At 48.8% G+C, this 17824-nt stretch overlaps 7 protein-coding genes across 7 annotated transcripts; 2 read left to right on the top strand and 5 right to left on the bottom strand.

Moving 5' to 3' along the window:
- Positions 1–334: 334 nt before the first annotated feature.
- On the bottom strand, positions 335–820 carry BDQ94DRAFT_132856 (uncharacterized protein). Its single transcript, XM_026764145.1, has one exon. It carries the CDS (start codon positions 725–727, stop codon positions 533–535), a length of 195 nt encoding a protein of 64 aa, XP_026632329.1. The 5' UTR covers positions 728–820; the 3' UTR covers positions 335–532.
- A 782-nt stretch (positions 821–1602) lies between these two features.
- On the bottom strand, positions 1603–2641 carry BDQ94DRAFT_132854 (uncharacterized protein). The gene is made up of 2 exons (XM_026764144.1): positions 2403–2641; positions 1603–2352 (listed from the first exon to the last, which is right to left on the bottom strand). Exons 1-2 carry the CDS (start codon positions 2432–2434, stop codon positions 2163–2165), a joined length of 222 nt encoding a protein of 73 aa, XP_026632328.1. The 5' UTR covers positions 2435–2641; the 3' UTR covers positions 1603–2162.
- A 1630-nt stretch (positions 2642–4271) lies between these two features.
- Positions 4272–5110, bottom strand: BDQ94DRAFT_132850 (uncharacterized protein). Its single transcript, XM_026764143.1, has 2 exons — positions 4897–5110; positions 4272–4839 (listed from the first exon to the last, which is right to left on the bottom strand). Exon 2 carries the CDS (start codon positions 4725–4727, stop codon positions 4494–4496), a length of 234 nt encoding a protein of 77 aa, XP_026632327.1. The 5' UTR covers positions 4728–4839; positions 4897–5110; the 3' UTR covers positions 4272–4493.
- A 115-nt stretch (positions 5111–5225) lies between these two features.
- Positions 5226–6117, top strand: BDQ94DRAFT_132848 (uncharacterized protein). The gene has a single exon (XM_026764142.1). The coding sequence runs from the start codon at positions 5768–5770 to the stop codon at positions 5933–5935; it is 168 nt and encodes a 55-aa protein (XP_026632326.1). The 5' UTR covers positions 5226–5767; the 3' UTR covers positions 5936–6117.
- Positions 6118–7097: 980 nt separating this feature from the next.
- BDQ94DRAFT_165036 (folliculin domain-containing protein) lies at positions 7098–8664 on the top strand (the record flags this gene model as incomplete). Its single annotated transcript, XM_026770183.1, has 2 exons — positions 7098–7190; positions 7300–8664. The coding sequence occupies 2 exons, from the start codon at positions 7098–7100 to the stop codon at positions 8662–8664; spliced, it is 1458 nt and encodes a 485-aa protein (XP_026632325.1).
- A 2483-nt stretch (positions 8665–11147) lies between these two features.
- Positions 11148–12599, bottom strand: BDQ94DRAFT_176884 (uncharacterized protein; the record flags this gene model as incomplete). The annotated part of the gene is made up of 1 exon (XM_026772772.1): positions 11148–12599. The coding sequence occupies one exon, from the start codon at positions 12597–12599 to the stop codon at positions 11148–11150; it is 1452 nt and encodes a 483-aa protein (XP_026632324.1).
- A 275-nt stretch (positions 12600–12874) lies between these two features.
- On the bottom strand, positions 12875–17682 carry smc4 (condensin subunit SMC4). Its single transcript, XM_026775748.1, has 5 exons — positions 17245–17682; positions 14240–17172; positions 13434–14186; positions 13306–13383; positions 12875–13250 (listed from the first exon to the last, which is right to left on the bottom strand). The coding sequence occupies exons 1-5, from the start codon at positions 17633–17635 to the stop codon at positions 13155–13157; spliced, it is 4251 nt and encodes a 1416-aa protein (XP_026632323.1). The 5' UTR covers positions 17636–17682; the 3' UTR covers positions 12875–13154.
- Positions 17683–17824: the final 142 nt, after the last annotated feature.

Below are 17824 nucleotides of genomic sequence, written 5' to 3'. Positions count from 1 at the left end.
CTTGGCAAGCATAAGGCGATTCTGTGATCATGCAAGAGATTGATTATGGTGGTGGACTGTAGGTATATGTGCTACTGTAGGGGTCAAAGGCAGTGACATGCCCGGTAGTGATTCTATAGCGTTGTCTATACTTTCATAAAAAGGTCTCGGTTTTCTATCTTATTGATTGAATGCCAGGAGACTCTACCTTCAGAAGCAATTCTGCATATTGAGCACAGACGATGGATTGGTGCATTGACCAGCATAGTAGACATCATAATAGGGACTCTTAAGGATATGTTCTACTCTGCGCGTAGTGGATATTTCTATGTTTTGGACTACATTGCGTCTTCTACGATTATATTATCTGTTTCTGTTTGTTTCACTCCAAGACCGTCCCCTACAAAATCATCATAGCAAGTGATAATATATATTCCATCCACACAATGCCAACCCCTGCTCACACTGAGTTTTTCTTAACCGTACACCCATCTTAAGCCACAGCGGATGAATACTACCACCGCGACAAAGCCAACCCTACAAATACCACATATTACAAACCATCCACAACACCATTTACTCTACACTCGACCAATACACAACAAACAATAGCACCAACATTCAACGCCATCATGACAGAAGCTGAATAAATCAAATTACCAAGCCCACCCACCCAGCCTAGTGTACCGAGTGTCCACCGGAGCCCGGTGGCGGGCCAAGCACTGGCCCCTCTCTGCCTTCCTTCCATCCCCCTCCACTCCACTCCACTTAAGTTAGCTCAGCTCCAGTCCATTAGAAAATCCCACCAACTAACGAACGGAAAGGGCCCGAAGGAAGAAACATAAGCATAATAACAATAATAACCATGATAAATAATATGAACGAAAAACCCCTCAACTTTAATACTCTGCCAGTTCCAGACCTTCAATTGCTTACAATTCAATCTGTTGTTGCTTGCCGAGCGGTAGTTGAGTTAGGATTTTTGTTGACAAATAATTTCTCTATCACCTTTCTTCTTTGGGTTATAGACTGTCAGCAGGATTTTGTGTGGTAGTTAATTTATTTAATTTTATTACTTCTATGAAGGTTATATATTGTATATAGGCTATATGTTATAGGATTATAGATGGGCTATTAGTAGTTGTTTACTTTATATATAGAGTAGTTAACATGTGAAAAGTTGCTGGAAACCCGCGGGTTGTTTAGATTTAATTAACCCCATCCAATTTACTCAGTCACTTTACTATATGAAGAAAACGGCGAAGATTGAATCAAGGCATGACATGGCTTGTTTCTAAGCTGAGCTGAGTTGAGCCGAGCCGAGTCAAGCACGGTTCAAAGGATGGACAACCACTTCCAGCATAGTACCTGATCAACAACAATAGTCCCAGCCGTTATACATAACTAAAATACCCACTTATTCGAAATGTCAAGGAACAATCACCTCTCAGCAGGTTAAGCCGAAGCGATCTGCCAAAACAAGGGAAGAGAGGTAAACTAAGAGGGGGAGGACGCGAGTCAAAGCTTACTTTTGCAGCGCACTTGCGGTAGGGGAAAAGAAAAGAAAAGCCCAGGCCAGGCCACAGCCTTGTTTACTGCTTAGTTACATTTTCTTACTTGACTAGAATACTTAGTTGACACCAGTCGAGAAGTGTGGCTGGCCCTCTTTCTTTAATGAGGATTACTTGCAGGGAGAAGGCCGTGGAAGTTACCTACTCTGTACTAAGTGTGTGTGTTTTTGCTTTTTTTCTTTTGTTTGTTTGACTGTTATGTTCTGCTAGTAGCTGGTTACTACTTCCGTGGGTTCCTATTGGTATACTTCTTTAGGTCTGTCTTACCTACTGTATGTATCTGTATAGCTCACTTAGTATGCATCTGGATAGCAGTACTACAAAGTAGGTGATTAGATAGATCTGGGTGCTGTCAGTAGCAGCAACACGCCGTGCCCATAACCAAACAAACCACACAATAACAACACCGACTAATCAAATCTCTCACAAGCCACGTGGAGTTCCAAGTTCCAGTCCAGTTCCTAATAAGAAAACGTGAGTGGATGGAGACCTCATCACCCAATGAGAGAAAATCGAAAAAGGGTTGGTTTGGTTATAATTGTGGGAACTAAGAATCTCCTGCTGCTGCTGCTACGAACTGGAACGACTATGCTTGCTTGCTTGCTTACTTGCTTACTCGGCTTCGAGTGGAGCGTGTTTCTCCCGTCGGGCGGATTCCACTTGTTTCATTTTGTCGGGTCGGCTGGTGGGTGGGTGAGTGGATGAATGGGTCGGCAGAGTGGAAGGGGAGGCAAAAAGAGGCAGGTTGTGTCGTGTGCTTGCTTGCCTTGCTTTGTATTGGTACTTACCGTACGGGACATTACTATTAGTGTTAGTATTGTTTGTGTGGTGATGGGATGTGATGGGAGGTACATTGTTTTGGGGGTTGTTTGGGGGTGTTTCATCGGATCGGAAGTGAAGTATTATCGATTATTTGGGATGGATGGATAAAGAAGTGATAGATGCATGCAGGTATAGAGATTAGTAGGCCACGAGGCTGAAGATAGACGATAAGGAAGAGACTGAATGGGGATGGATTCGGAAGTATTTCACACAGAATCCTAGGACCTGGATGGACCTGCAATGCGGAGGAAATATGACGGGCTTATGATCTGTCCAACAAGGGATCCATACTACATTCTGGGAAAGTTTGGTAGATGTGCAGGTTGCAGATAGTACCTGTCTAACGGTAGTATCTCCCCTTCAATCTCACGGTCGGGTTACACACAACAACGCGGGTTGATAGATCTATACGCGGCGGGAGATCTATCGCGACCGGCAAAAAGTATATCGCGAGGATTGCGATAAGAGACAACCCGGGATTCAAGGCACAACGGATTAACTTTTCGAACTTATCATATAGTAGGCTAGTAATGTGCCGTCCTGGACCTACTGCACTGTGACGTGATGTGGTAATTTAATATCCTTCCTTCAGCAGCAAGAATTCCTCCCCGATCGCAAAGCGGCTGTTGCTGGATTCTGATCCTGGTCGTTGGTTCATAATACTTACCACAAGTCATGGTTATGTCGGTTCGGCGAAACTTCGTCAAAACACGCGGGTTGCTCGGGGATTGTTTGGACTGTTTGGGACATTCCGTTGCTTGGGACACAAGGAGGGTCTTAAGCCAGCTGAGATGGTCTGGCAAGGGAAGGAAATCCTTCCGCTGCACTAGACTCTGTCCTATACTTGGCTGTATGCGTATAGAGTTCTGGCTGTACGCCATATCCTCCGTATCCAAGGTACACTTCAAACTATCATTCACAGCGGCTGCACTCCGCATGCGGCAAGCAGTTGCTGCGTCCGGATGTCGCTCTCTGGATGGATCATCCGGCTGGCTGGAGATGGTCCGATCGCGCAGCAAGGTTCAACCCGACTTGAGTTGTCTCCTCGTACTTTGGGTGTAAGTATCAGACATGCTCGATGCTACTGCGTCTCGTATCGTATAGGAGGGTGGTAGCGGGATGCTAGATGCTGGACTACTACTTGCCGTCTTCTGCTAGAAGCTTACCCATACAAGGGCGCAGGCAGCAAATCGGAGAAAGAAATGGCCGTTGTCGGGCGGCTGCCCGTGTTTTGGGGGGGTGTTCACGGAGGACTACAATAACAAGTATGAGGCGGTTTGAAACCCCCCAATCTTACTGTGCTCTGGGCAGTAAGTGAAAATAGTCTGTCTCTAAAGGGGAGGTTGTTGCATTGCCCAGACGGTAATACTCCGGAACTCCGGACCCCAAAGAATGAGGAATCAAGGTGATAGACAGGAGGTGATTCGGATCTCTGACCCGAAGACTCGTCGTTGAGCATCTGCATACGTACTTCAGTTGTTCCAGGGCGAGAACTGGATGGACGCCGTCTGTTTCGTTCATCTAGAAAGGAATAACGGCCGTTGTCGGGCGGGAGGCGCAACACCTCGGTGGGTTTAGTCGTCAGTAGACGCAAACTCAAGCATGGGAAGGATCCCGATCGTCCCCCCAGACAGCACCATCAATTTCCATGTGACCGGCGGGATTGCCTCGCTTTTCTGCGCTCTTACTCAATTGGGGGTGGGAAGGGAGGAAATGGTGGCTGATAGCGGGATGAGGCTGCCTGCAGAGGATCCAATATTCGGATAGGCCACCTGGAGGTTTTAGTCTAGTAGTTCCGCTGTGTGATGATAGCCGCGCCAATCCTGATTATATGGAAGGGCTGTGATTGCTCCGGATGCGCATGCTCATCCCGTGTCTCTCTTTTCTGTGTCTGCCTCTGCCTTATGGAGCTTACCCAAGGATTCACTGATCTAACTGGGTATGTGAGTATGGATGGCTATCGCGATGCGACTAGTCTAGAAAGTCTAGTAAGTCGCTGGGATTACTGCTGGATCCCCCCACTTGAATCCTGGGCTGCACTCGGTAACTGGGATAGTGCCGAAGGGGGATCAAGGTGCGACCCTGGTTCGTATCGGAACCCTCGGGCATGGGAGGCGGCAATTATTTGATGCACATAGGATCTATGACCCTATGATTGCGATCAGGCGGGTTGATTCCTTTTTTCTTTTTTATGCCTTTCCTTTTCTTTGCTGTTTCCCTTCCCCTCCTGCTCCCATTTGCTTTTCGATTAATGAAGCCAAGAGACATAAAGTAAAAAAGGACAAAAAAAGAAAATGGGGGAGAAGTAGAATGAGCTGAGAGGTCGATCAACAAAGAAATAATCCAAGGGTGCATTCCTGTAATTGAAGTTCCTTGCCGAACATGGCTGGATTGGGAAGTTCCTGGTCGGAAGCGATCAGCTCGGTTGCTGACCGTTTATCCATGCTGAGTCTGGAGAGTGATGAGAGTGAGAGTCAGAGTCAGATCCTACCTTAGTCCATTAAACTAATCACTAGTGACCTAGATGCTCACTTGTGGATATACAATAAAAAAAAAGGTAACATTTTTATGGAGCATACGACCATTTTTCCTGCCACCGGATATACGAAAACCGAAGGGAAAGGAAAAATGGCGCAGGTGATAATTTGACTTCTTCCATCCCTCGTTCTACAGACCTTCGATTGCGTAAAATCCAGGTTTAGCGGCCAAACGCCGTCCCGTCAAATTGGGTACGGAAGTTTGTTTGGGTCGAGTCCATCGGGCGCGGTGACGGGTTGGGTTTAGATAGTCCTGGTAGTACCACCACCACCACCACCAGCGTCACTAATTCGTCTAGTCGACTCAGTCCCAAAAGTCACTCGGTAACTCCGGGGTTGATGGCTTTTCCTCTTCTGCTTCCTTACAGCCGGATTACACCCGGGGTTATTGTCCGCCTTGCTGTTTTCCTGGTTCACGCTCTTCATCATCCTATCGTTGATTGGAGTAGAAACCGTTGGAATGGTTACGCAAAGGAGTAAATGGCCATGTGTGAAGGAGGGTAAAAGGAAGGGCCATGATCGACAAACATTGGGCGGATAATCATTTTCATTCTGGTTCCTATTGATCTGATGCCGTTCAGGCCCCCCTCTTCTCCTCCGTCTGAACCAGAATGCCAACTAACTAGTCAGTCAAGCCTCCCCATGCTTGTGTCTCTCCCATACTCCATCTGGGCAATCTAGTCGCATATTAGGCCGGAACCGTTTTCTGTCGGGCTCCATCCGCTGACAGGCTGAAGGGAGACTAGGAGCTTAGTGAATTTCAGCCTGCAACAGACGATTCGTCTAGGGGAGAATCAGATAAATAAGCGCAATAAGAGAGGCGGATGCCAAGTAGATAGTAAGTCGCAGGAATGGGGAATGGATATTGTCGGGGAAAAAAAGACCCCTCCATGGTTTGTCATCGTTACTATTTGGATATTTGGATATTTTTTTTGTTTTGTTTTGGATCTGGATACTCTTCCGTTTAGTTTAATTTATTTCCACTACTACGGAGTACTACTACTAGTTATAGTTCCGATACGGTGAAGTTCCCTTGTCGCCTAGTAGTTGAAGCCCAACCAGGGAATCAATCATTCATTCATCTGGAATGGCAAGCGGGCAGAAGAAAGGGAGGGGAGGGTGTGCTTTGGCCCCCAGAGCCACTGGAAGCACAACAGGTTGGTAATCGGATAGTTGCTTGGATTTATTGGATGGTTGGGCTCTCTTTGACCACTGTTTAGGCAGATCGAGGAGGGAGACACACACTCACTGTAAGTTAACTCACTTATCAGCAGTACATAGTAAAGTAGTATAGATGGAGGGGGATGGAACCGGGAAGTACCATACAGAACCATACCAGACGGTAATTACCAACCCGAGCCAGGCCAGCCCCGGCCAGACCCTCTCTCTTGCCTCTTCCTTTTCCTTAACGCAGCCGATGCACCGCTCCACTTCCGGGCTTCTCTTGTTCCCTCCTGCTTGCCCCCCTTCTGCCTTTCCGATATCCTTTCCCTCCACTACTACGGGCTCATACTACTACTTACTCTTCCTAGTAAAGTCGGTAATCAATGCCTCTCTTTCTCCATAGAGCCTGGAGTAAAACTAACTAGTAGACTTCCTACTCGTCCACTCACACACACTCTCTCCCTCTCTCATCCAATTAATATATACTCTTATCCTTACCCTCTCGTCCCTCTCTTCTCCTCCTTCTTTCCTTCCTTTCCTTTTACTTTCCCCCACACCGTCTTTGTTCTGCAAGCTGGTCTTTGCAGCTTCACTGACTACAACTACGATTACTATTATAATAACTACCATCACTACTACTACTACCCCAACGTTGTTTGTCGTTGTGGGTGGTTCAATCCAACCTTCCCTTCCACTACTACCGTCTGGATCTGGATCTGCACCAGCCATACCCGGTTTCCCATTTCCCCCCTCCCTTCTTCAACTTGCTGGTGGTTATTCTGCGTCATTGCCACGAAACCATTACCACCATCGTCACCTTGATTCTGATCAGTGAAAGCATGTATTGCAATAATGCTCTAATATGGTTGCTGGGATCTGTTAGACCATAACTTCCACGGATATGGATTTCATTGTAAGTGTGGCATTCTTTTCCTGTCTTCATCCCCCCCATGTGCCTCGGTGTGTGTCTGTCTTTCGCATCGGTGAATGATGATGGCGATGTGTGAGCATGACGTGCACCTTCATGTCTCACCGGGGACATGCGTTTGGGCTTCTTTGCGCTGGATTAGGCCCTTTCTTCCTTCCTCGCACCGCGCAATGCGCGCATAATGACCGCGTGCGACATGGCAGGGATCCTGGCTCTTGCGCTTGTCCCGTCCCACTCCGTCTCTAGACAGTGGATACCCTGTCTGCTTGCTCCAGCTAACACTTCCTCCCTCTACTAGCTTTCTTTGACGCATTTCTGCGAGGTGCATGGTCCTACCTCGATCATCTGCTCGCAGGTCCTACCGTTCCCTTGTTCACAATGCTATCCCGACAAATCTGATTCCTCTCCCGACGAAACCCCTGCCACCTCTCACGACACCGTTTCATCCCACGGCCTGCAGAGCCGCGCGAATACTAAATCTACCCCAAATAAACTCTCGGAAAAGAACATCGACTCCTCCGACAGGTCTCCCAGGATAGAAGACCATCCCTATTTCCTCAAAGGCCAGGCCACGCCGGCTGACACTCAACAACGACCCAACTTCCTCGGCGGCGCAGACGGCGACACGTGCGCCAGTTGCAGCTTGACTCTCCCTGAAGATGTGAGCAAGCAGCTGCCCCCAGGTGCGCCAGGAACGGCCCGAAGTGACGGCAAAGGGAGGAACGGCAGTCCGGTTTTGCGATCGAGAGAGGTCGTCTACTCTTGTGGGACCAGTCACGCCGACCACGATGATACCACACACGACCCGCATGCTCATGCTTCATACCCCGACTCCCTTCATTCGGCCTCTGTTACATCGGACGCCTCCTGTCATACACACATCCTCACCTATCTTTCATTGCGCGGACCTCCCAATCCGGCTGATTACGCGCTTCTGCGACGTTCCTCCATTCGAACCCTGAGTTGCGAACTTTTGCCACGCGGTCTCTCCTCGGGCCCTCTATGTTTTGGCGATTCTACCGCTGGCTATACGATAGCTTACATCTTTCGCCTGCCCGACCCCATGGCTCGCGGGAAACGGCGTAGCTATGCCCTTGTCGCATTGGCAGGAAAAGATGCCGGACGAGCCTTCCGTGCCTGTCCTGTGATTTGGCGCGCATTTGGTCGGATTGCCACGGGCATTGTCAACTCAGCGGAGAAATACCAGGAAGAAGAAAAGCGTCGCGATGAACAAAACAACGCATCGAATAGACGCGGGAGCAAGCAGTATACACCTGTTTCCTCTTTCCTCACAGGGCGCGCCCTTGACCCGGATGGACAGCTTCGCAGACCCGGTCAAGTGCGAGCGAGAAACCTTTCGGAAATCGTGGGAAACCAATACATCTTTGCTGAAATACATGCACACTTTGTTGCGCTCCTGCAGCAGTTGGGTACGATGTTTGGAGCCTCACCTATTTCAGAAGAACGATTCGTGTGCAGCACAGTGCGCGAAGAAGACGCCACTGCTTCACGGAAATCATCATTAGTACCTGGTGGCAAGGAGAAGCCGCAGGATAAGCTTTCGCGACAATACGAGGACAGCGATCTGGGAATGTCCACTTTGGACATCTCCTCGGGGCCTAAGCCGATCCCCATCGCACCTCGCCGACCAGTGATCGCTTAGCTTGTGCCTCATTTGCGCTACGGCATATCTTAATTGGCTACATTATCACCTTCGGGCCAATTACATTACTTGTTCATTCTCTTGAAAGCGGAGCATTTCAACCGTTATCCGCGATTCGACTAGCATCACTGCATGCAGTCAGCAGTCTCATGTGACAATTACCATCCTCACATGATTGACATCATTTCGGCGTTTACTTCCGGTACATGGACAGGACTTGACATAGACTACGGCATGTTTTTTTATTCCCAGAAGGAGGCGGAGTTTCGGCACATTTACAGGACGCATGGCTTTTTATTTGTATTCCCTTTCTATTCCCCCAAAGCGTGGGTAGATGAGCGATCTGAGTTTTGTTCTATTCCGCCTCACCCTTTCGATTCTTCCCGATCCGATTCGGACTGTTTTATTACGACTTCTACTTCTATTAATCACCAGAAGCGGACGGCCATGACGGACGCTTGTTTTCATGATTGAATGTCATTACGAGGCAACGAAGGATGCACTTGTGAGGCATTTGGCATGAGATGCATGTATGTACTTTTACGGAAAGGGACTTTATTGGAGCTTAAATCAAGGCCTGTAACTTGAGCCACCATTGCCAGTAATCCGTAGTTAGTTCTAGTGTTCTAGACTTGACCGATAAGATAAACCACTGGTCCACTCACCAAAGTCCTATTGTAGAAGAAGCCAAATCCAAAGACAGACTAAAACACTAGCTCGAAGTCTAAGCTCGAAATAATAAAAGCTTCCACTTAAATAACTAAGTAATAAGCAACTCACTCAGATACTTCCTATCTCCTATCTATTATCCAACCATCTCCAGTAAATCAAATCCACAATAACTCAAGCCTTATCAACCAAAACCTTAACTAGACGTTGACTACGATGCCATTTATGTGAGTGGTTTGGGGGTGTATAAACAGACGAATGAAAACATGTATGACGCCATCTCCTACTCCACTTCACAGCTTATCTACTATCCTTGAAAGATAGAGAATAAGCAAAGCAACACCATGATTGGAAATGACATGCATGGGCTTAAGGTATCTCTGTGGATAAATACAGTAAGCAATGCATATCACACACACACACATACACATCTATCCACTTATCTATTAACGTTAAGTAAATGGATCCCTAGATGAATCTGAATAGGAGTTCTTTAATTGGTTTGGATATAAGGTGGTGTGTGTATATGTGTGTTACTTATGAATCATCACAAAGTAATATTGGTAGTCGTAGTCTGCGTATTACTCTTGTGACGGGGGAGGGAGGTACTTTGGGAATTAGTAGTAGTTTATGTAAGGATGTATAATATAATATATTATAATTATATCATACTATGTGACATGGAAGATAAAGAAGTTAGGTCCACCTTGATCATAATTAGTTACTTAAAATAAAGCATTATGCATCCCCCCCCTTCCCCTCTCGAGTCATGTATGACCGATCGACAGGGGAGAGCCGCTGTAATATGTATAGAATCTTGAGTCAGATTGCTTCTGCAATTATTCGAGATCTACAAAGCACATTCTATACTTAGGGGACGTACACTACTTAGTGAAACTCTATATTTCAGACAAGCACTACGTTATTTAGCTGGTAGTTCAAAGCAAACAGAAACAGACTACTGATCCGGTAGCAACTAATGCGCAGATTTAGATTTGTTCTATCCCTGTAGTTCAGAGAATCTTCTGCTCGCAATTCCTCCTCTCAACACTCCCTTTCCTCCATCTAGCAAAGGTTAGTTATCTTATCCCCGGAGGAAACAAAGAGCTACAACTACACTCGTACCGCCCACGGTGGGATCACAGCGAAGATGGCGCCATCCGCGTACTGCAAAACCGCCGACTTATCGTCTTTTCCCGGGCTTATATCGTCAGGGGAGTCGTTTCCGTAGGGAGGGCTTGGAGGTTCGTTGCCGAAAGTTACGGGTGTCGGACCGCCCTTACCACCATCAGCAGCAGCAGCCCCAGTTCCACGAGGGAGATGCATGATTGCAAATTCGTCCCGGTTCTGCTCATTTACCCATGTCACCCCTGGAAGGGTAATGGATGGCCAAGCTTCACTTGCTACTATCTATGGAGGGCACTTTCTGTTAGCGTATTCCATGGACCCAAAGTATACAAGGATATTCTTGGGGAAAGGAGGGTCGTACTTTGGCCTCTTTTTCCTTCCCAAACCGAGTCGGGATGCTTTCGAATCGTGCGCGCTTCATGATCTCGTCATACCACAGCTCCATTGCTAGAAATTGAACGCGCGGAGGTGTCTAGACTAAAAGACTTGAGAACCGAGTAGAGGAGATAATCATCGTCTTTCAGTACAAGTTCGATGCTGTTTGAAGCCACCGGAGACGCTGTGGGATAGGCATAGGCGCAGAAGACACCAAGGATGCCACCTGTCAAATGGTCAGATATGTCGTCAATTTGTAATGGGCGAGCGAGATATAATGTTTTGGAAGATAAATACCCTGGCTACCTCATTCAATTTTCAACCCAGCTAGTCAGATCTGTAGGCATCATTGCCAACCTCCCCGCTGCTTCAGACATTCCTACACTGCGCCAAACCTGGTATACTGCGTAATCTCCACGTTGGTCTTTAGTACTAGAAACATTGCGTTCCATCGCCTCATCTGTGATTTCATTTCCATCGGTTAGGAAAAAAAGTACACCAGGCCCTGTGAGGAAATCTGGACGGTCGAGAATGACAAAGAATGTACGGTATGGCTCCCTGTCCGATGGAACTTCGACCTCGGGCTCATGTCGCTTCTGCGGAAATCTTCGAGTGCCTTGATGAAGCGCCCCTACGGCTATACCCGGGCGGGAGTTCATTAGAGCCCGGTGCGATGCTAGGGTAGCACCCAGGGATTGATCCGCCGGAAAGAACTCGAAGTTGACGGCCTTTCCCTCGGGAAGATTTTCGATGATCGCACCGGTAAAGGCCTTAGCGATTGTCACGAGCTCTAACTCGAGTTGCTCGTAAGGGAAGGCGACGTGAATAATGTACTGAAGTTCTGGTTCCGATGTCAGGGCTGCAGTATCGGTCTTGATGGCAACAGCACCATCGGAGGCTGATCTGATGTCAAATTGGTCATGATCCAATGAATCGGCTTTGCTCTGTAGCAATTCAATGATCTGTGGTGCCAGAGGTTGAATGGATAAGGAAGGATCCCCTTCGTCTTCATTCAGGCCATAATCAAAATTTTCCTCCTCTTCTTCCTCCATATCACTGTGACTTCGGGTAATAAGAGAGGAGAGTTCCCGGCACCTGTCATCCACATGTCGGCATTTTCGCACAACAAGTTCTTCTCTCTCGGAGTATACCTGGCGATCAACACTGATGGTAGAGAGATCAAACCCAGACCGGGAAGTGGACTCAATTCTAGACGGAAGATCGACTTTCGCTTTGAGCGGGAAACATCGATCAAAATTCACCCATAGCGGGCCGGATCCAGCTTCATATATCGGTAGGAACGTATCGCGGAAGCTATAGGAAGTGATCACCAGAAGAAACCCCTGCAAAAGGTGATTGTGCTTGTCGGGCGCTACTTTCGCGATTCCAGGGAAGAAACCCTCCCCAGGGATATCATTCTTTCGGTAACGAATTTCGCGTCTTTGGTGCTCCACACAAGCGAACACATCGGCCTGGGGGGCATAGATCTCAAATGACATGGCTTCATCGGGATAGGAAGAGCGCCTTGAAGAGAGATATCGACTGAGAGCGGTATAGTCATCTTCTGTGTCTTCTTCTGATTCCAGGCTTAGGGGAACGGTGCTGTAGACCTGGATGGCGATTTGTGGAAGGCGAACTGGTAAGGCTTCCGGGTTGGTCTCTTTCAGTGTCATGAAAACCGCAGGTTGCTGTGCATGGTCTCGGTATTGTCGAGCAATCCATTGGGGGCGTGGAGTCTCACGCCAAGCTTTAATTCTAGCCATGACGCTGTATGTTTGACTGAAAAAGAGGAGAAGAGGAGAAGAGGGGTAATTGGAAAGGGTGTAGCTAAAATCATCCCCCGACTTTACTCCATACTAACTGCTCGTACTGCTCTACCGACGAATCTATTTACGATTCTCAAAGACAGTAGCAATGGGTCCTCTTCCCCAATATCTAAAATTTGATTTTGCAGCTACCAAGTACTGCAGGACAATGATGAAGAATTTAATCAAAAATTCCATGCTACCTCCAGTTGAAAGGGATCGAAGAGATCCACCACTATAACGAGGTCAAATTAGAACAAATAATCCAATATATGTATTCTGTGCTTCAGTTACCACAGACAAAAAGGAACTTCATCCAATTCATACAAGAAGTCAGAAAACAATAGTCAACACCGTATCTCAAAACTTCACCCCGCGTATAAACAGGTATGGAAGGAGTCCATAGATTCTCCTTCAGCCAGTGACAGATATCCAGTCCCACACCGCGCCTCCTTTCCGGAAAACCCATACAATAAAAGAAGTCATAACATGCATACGTGCAGATCAAATCATTCATCGCCCCGTAATGTAGTCCTTGTTTTCGATCGTCACACTCTTGGTCATGTGGTTGACCTTGTAAACACCGACCAGTCGAGAGGCAAGTTCAAACTATTGATGATTAGTCACGCGCTGCTGTAGCATGCATCTATGGCGAGTGGCTTACCATGTTGTTTCTCAAAGAAATAACAATGAATTGGGCATTCTTGGTTCTCTCCTTGATATAGGATGCCACAATCGAAACCTAAGCAGGTTAGCAACGCACTTTTATAGAATTTGGGATAGAGCACTCACGTTGCGGAAGTCCAGGGCAGCATCAATTTCGTCCATCACGTACAAAGGAGTCGGCTTGTAGTGATGCAAGGCGAACACCAGCGCCAAACTGGAAAGAGTCTTCTCACCACCGGACAGATTTCCAATGTTCTTCCAGCTCTTCTTCGGAGGCATGACGGAGAACAAGATACCCTCAGAGAACGGATCCAGAGAGTCAACCAATTCCAGCTCGGCGTTACCTCCCATCGTGATCATCTGGTACATCTCCTTCAAACGAAGCGAGATAATGCCGAATCCTTCCATGAACCCGTTCAGACGAGCAGATCGGAGGCCATCAAGACGAGCCTTGGCACTATCACGCGACGCCAGGGCAGTGGTCAGATCGGCCGAACGTGCTTCGTGTTCAGCCGTTCTGCGCCTGTACTCTTCGATGACACTAAGGTCGACAGATGCATTCTGACTCTTCTCCTCAAGGGCGGCAATGGCTGCCTTCAACGACTCCTTGTTCATCGCCATCAACTCGTCTTGAGTGAACATCTGGAGCTCGGTGGCTTCCTGCTCTTCACCCAGATCGCTGACGTTCTGCAACGAAAGCTTGGACAACTTCTCCTGCCAGTACCGCCCGCGCTTTTCGTTCTCGGACAAGGCTTTCTGGTTCTCCTCAAGCTTATTGCGCATCTCGATCTCGGTGGCTCGGGACTCGTTCAATTCAGCCACCTTTTCATCCAACTCACCCTTCACTTTGCTGAGCTCCTCTTTCTTCTCCTCGAGAGCCTGTCATGGTGTAAGCCTACAGATTTGATGCACTTTTATCTCAAACTTCTTACCTCTTCCGCTTCCTCCACCTTTTGCTTCCACCCTGATGCATCGTTGGCCTGGTTGGCGACATCCGCATTGAGCTTCTCGAGCTCCTCTGTTACATGCTCAAGCTCCTTCTCTGCGTCAGCACGGGCATTCTGGTGCTTGACGATGGCCTTCTCATTCTTTGACTTTCCAACCTCTGCATTGGAAATCTCCTCTGCAAGAAGGCTGATCTGCTCCTTGAGACCGTCGACCTTGGCCTTCTGACCACGTAGTCTAACACCACCAACCTCCATAATCTTATTCTGGAGAGTCTGGATCTCTTCCTCGATACCACCCTTCTGTTCACGAAGGTCTTCAATTTCTTCCTCCAGAGCTGCGATCTGTTTCTCCAGAGCTGCGGCTTGACTCGCGTCCGTCTTTGATGGCTTGTGCTCGGCGCTTAATTCCTTGACTCGCCGCTGGGCGTCTGCGAGACTTCTGTTGGCACTTTCAATCTCGATCATGATCTTCTGGATCTTGGTCTCCGCTCGTGGTATCTCCTCGGATCTCTCTCTGATCGCTGCCTCCATTTGCCTTTGCTTGTCCAAGAAGCGCTGGAATTTCCTCTCCATTTCTTCCAAATCACCCTCGAGCTGAGCAACTTGCTCTCTGCTTGTCTCTGCCACTTGCTTGGAGGACATACCACCACGTGCTACGCGGGTACCACCACCACTCATAGTACCAGACATGTCGATGAGTTGACCGTCAAGGGTCACGACCCTCCACCGTCTGGCTCCATAGGCAATGCGGTTGGCTTGCTCAAGGTCTTTAGCAACCAAGGTGTTCTGCATGACACTGTAGAATGCGGGGGCAAATTTGGGGTCTTTGGGCTTAACCAAGTCAAAGAGTCGAGGGACCTTCTCCGGAGTTGCGATGGAGGATAGATCCCGCCGGGGGAGTCGATCCAGAAGAATGAAGTTGGCTCGACCGAGATTGTTCTTACGCAGGTAGTCGATACACTGTTGACCGACTTCAACCGTATCAACCACCATGTTGTCCAGCGCCGGACAGGCAGTGGAGATAGCCACATCATATTTCTCGTCGATAGTTCCGAGGTTGCCGAGCCGGCCGTGGAAGCCTTCGATACGGCCCGACTCCTTGAGACGCATAAGTCCAGACAGAACACTACCGCGATTTTGAGTGCTTGCAAGACTGGCCCTTGCCTCATCTGCCTTCTGTCGAGCACTCGAGACATGGGCCCGCACTTCAGGTTCTCTGTGGGCATACTTCTTAAGGTCATGCTTGAGCTTCTCGACCTCCTCTTCAAGTGTCGACTTCTGCTCTTTGCGTTCCTCAAGCTCGGTCTCCTTGGTGGCCAAACCCTCTTCAATCGAAGCCACCTTGGCCTGAGCCTCTTCCAACAGGATAGCACCCGCGTTGCTTCTCTCACGGATGATGTCAAGTTGACTCTGAGCCACAGCGACAGCCGAGAGCTTCTTGTTAATCTTCTCATCCCACGGCTCCAATGACTTTTGCTTTGCCGTAATTTGGTCCGAGAGACCCTGGGTTTTGCCTTTGAGGCTCTCACGGATCGAGTTCAGTTCCTCCTCCTCCACCTTCATCTCTTTCTCAAGCTGTGTAGTCTCTTTCGATTTCCTTTCAATATCGTCCGCATGCTTTTGCACCAGACTCTCACACTCAGAGGCAGCCAGTCGAGTACTCTGCATAGCCTTCTCCAGCTTCTTCTGCTTTCCAACCAAGAACTTTTTCTTCTCTTCAAATTTGACAGATTCCTTGTCGTACTTGGCCATTTCCTTGGCCAAGGCTTGCATCTCCTTTTCCATGCTCTCATATTCCCGCATGCCACGCTTGTACGCCTTCTCAAGCTCTTTGATGCCGGATTCGTTGCCCTCGTGCTTCTCTAGCTCGAGGTTCAAAAGCTCTTGCATCTGCAGGATAGCTTCCTCGGTAACTCGGATGTTATCACCGCACTCATTGATGTAGATCTGGTAGAGTGCGGACTGTTTCTGAGCGAGCTCATTCTCATCACGAATGAAGGAGAGTGCCTTGTCCTTTTTCTCTTCCAAAGCGTTCTTCTCCTTTTCTACATGCTGTACACGATTGTTCTTTTCCATACAGACGTCGTTCAGCGTCTCCAGCTCAGCGGCTGCTTCGTCGATGGGCGTCTTGTATTTGGAGGTTCCGATGATATCCTCGAGGTACTCCAGGAGACCATCTTCGTGTTCATTGGCAGCCTTGGCCTTCATCTGTGCGATGGACTCGACTTCACCTTGGAGAATCAAGAAACGCTTATGGTCCAGGTCAATGCCGCGGTCGCGGAGCAGGGTGGTCACGGCGGTGAAGTTCGTCTCCTTGCCGTTCATGTAGTATTTGCTGCTGTTATTCTTAAACGCCTTTCGGGAGATAATCAGTTGGGAATCTGGGACTACTTCATGCCCTCCAGTGGGCAAGTCAAGGACTTCCTGGAAGTGAACTTCGACTTCACAGTAGGGCAAGTTGGGAAAGTTGGCGGAATTATGAATGAGAGCGGAAACCTTGCCCTGTCGCATCTTGCTAGCTCGGAAACCGAAGACAAAGAGCAACGCATCGATGACATTGGACTTTCCGGATCCGTTTGGTCCGACCACCGAGGAGAAAGAGGCATGGAAGGGCCCGACGATCTGCTTCCCTGCGTAACTCTTGAAATTCATCAAAATTAGTGTAGTGATAATCAAGCGGCTCTTGGGTTCGGATGGCTCCTCGGGCGCTGAGGGGCCCAGTAAGCGAGACTTCATCATGATATCCATCGGCTTTTCGAGAACGGTCGAATTGGGGTTGATCATAGCAATTTGAGGCTTTTCCTCGCTTTCGGACTTTGCGGGCGTCTGGTTCACAGCCGACTCAGTGATATCAGCGAGTGGGGGCACACTGCCTCTCTGCGATCGGGGTTGGGACGGGGGCGGCGACACGGAGGGCTCTGGAGTTGGGAGTAAGGACATTTCCGGGTTGGGCGTGCGGGAGACACGACTCTTGCGGGGGTGAGCCATACTGGTTATTTTCTTTACTGACGCTGTCACCTGTGAGGCAGCCTCGGGCTCTTCCACCGACGCGACGCTCTCGCCTTCATTGTCGTTTGTATCTGTGAGTTGCGACGCCTCGGACAGTTCTGCGGTTGCCGACCTGCGAGATCTCCGTGTAGTGCGCGTGGGCTTGGGTGTAGTCTGCTCGATTGTGGCTCGTCTGCGCGAGGACCTCTTTTCAATTCTGGGTTTCTTGGGAACAGGCGTGGCCTCGCCGCTATCGTCGTCGTCTTCGTCGTGCTGAGATGCCGCGGGGGTGACATTTCCGGGATCCTCCTCTTCGGAAGTTTCTTCCATAACATAGCTCCGCCGGGCGGCAGCAGAGCGCCTGGTTGGGCGGCTTCTTGCGATGGATGACATTATTTTGGATGAGTCGTCGTCGTCGCCAGAGACGGCTTCATCAAGGCTAACGTTGAAGCGGGCGCAGTTGCAAAGTTGCGGGCGGAACTGGAAAGTGGGTTGTTTACATTGTGTCCCCATCGGGCATGGCGTTGTTTTTCTGCCACAACATGTGCGTCTTTGGACTGTCTGCTTCACCGCCCACCTGCC

Source organism: Aspergillus welwitschiae (genome assembly GCF_003344945.1).
Source record: "Aspergillus welwitschiae strain CBS 139.54b unplaced genomic scaffold BDQ94scaffold_1, whole genome shotgun sequence".
Lineage (NCBI taxonomy): Eukaryota > Fungi > Ascomycota > Eurotiomycetes > Eurotiales > Aspergillaceae > Aspergillus > Aspergillus welwitschiae.
The sequence above is the reverse complement of the archived record's forward strand: the minus strand, read 5'-3'. Positions and strand labels throughout refer to the sequence as shown.

Excerpts from the sequence above, each read along its gene's own strand:
- BDQ94DRAFT_132856 (XM_026764145.1), bottom strand. The coding sequence starts at position 727 with ATGGAAGGAAGGCAGAGAGGGGCCAGTGCTTGGCCCGCCACCGGGCTC.
- BDQ94DRAFT_132854 (XM_026764144.1), bottom strand. The coding sequence starts at position 2,434 with ATGAAACACCCCCAAACAACCCCCAAAACAAT. Across the intron at positions 2,353-2,402 it reads CAAACAACCCCCAAAACAAT|TAATGTCCCGTACGGTAAGT; the intron begins GTACCTCCCATC and ends TAACACTAATAG.
- BDQ94DRAFT_132850 (XM_026764143.1), bottom strand. The coding sequence starts at position 4,727 with ATGCACCCTTGGATTATTTCTTTGTTGATCGACCTCTCAGCTCATTCT.
- BDQ94DRAFT_132848 (XM_026764142.1), top strand. The coding sequence starts at position 5,768 with ATGGATATTGTCGGGGAAAAAAAGACCCCTCCATGGTTTGTCATCGTT.
- smc4 (XM_026775748.1), bottom strand. The coding sequence starts at position 17,635 with ATGTCATCCATCGCAAGAAGCCGCCCAACCAGGCGCTCTGCTGCCGCC. Across the intron at positions 14,187-14,239 it reads AGGTGGAGGAAGCGGAAGAG|GCTCTCGAGGAGAAGAAAGA; the intron begins GTAAGAAGTTTG and ends ACACCATGACAG. Across the intron at positions 13,384-13,433 it reads CTGCCCTGGACTTCCGCAAC|GTTTCGATTGTGGCATCCTA; the intron begins GTGAGTGCTCTA and ends TAACCTGCTTAG.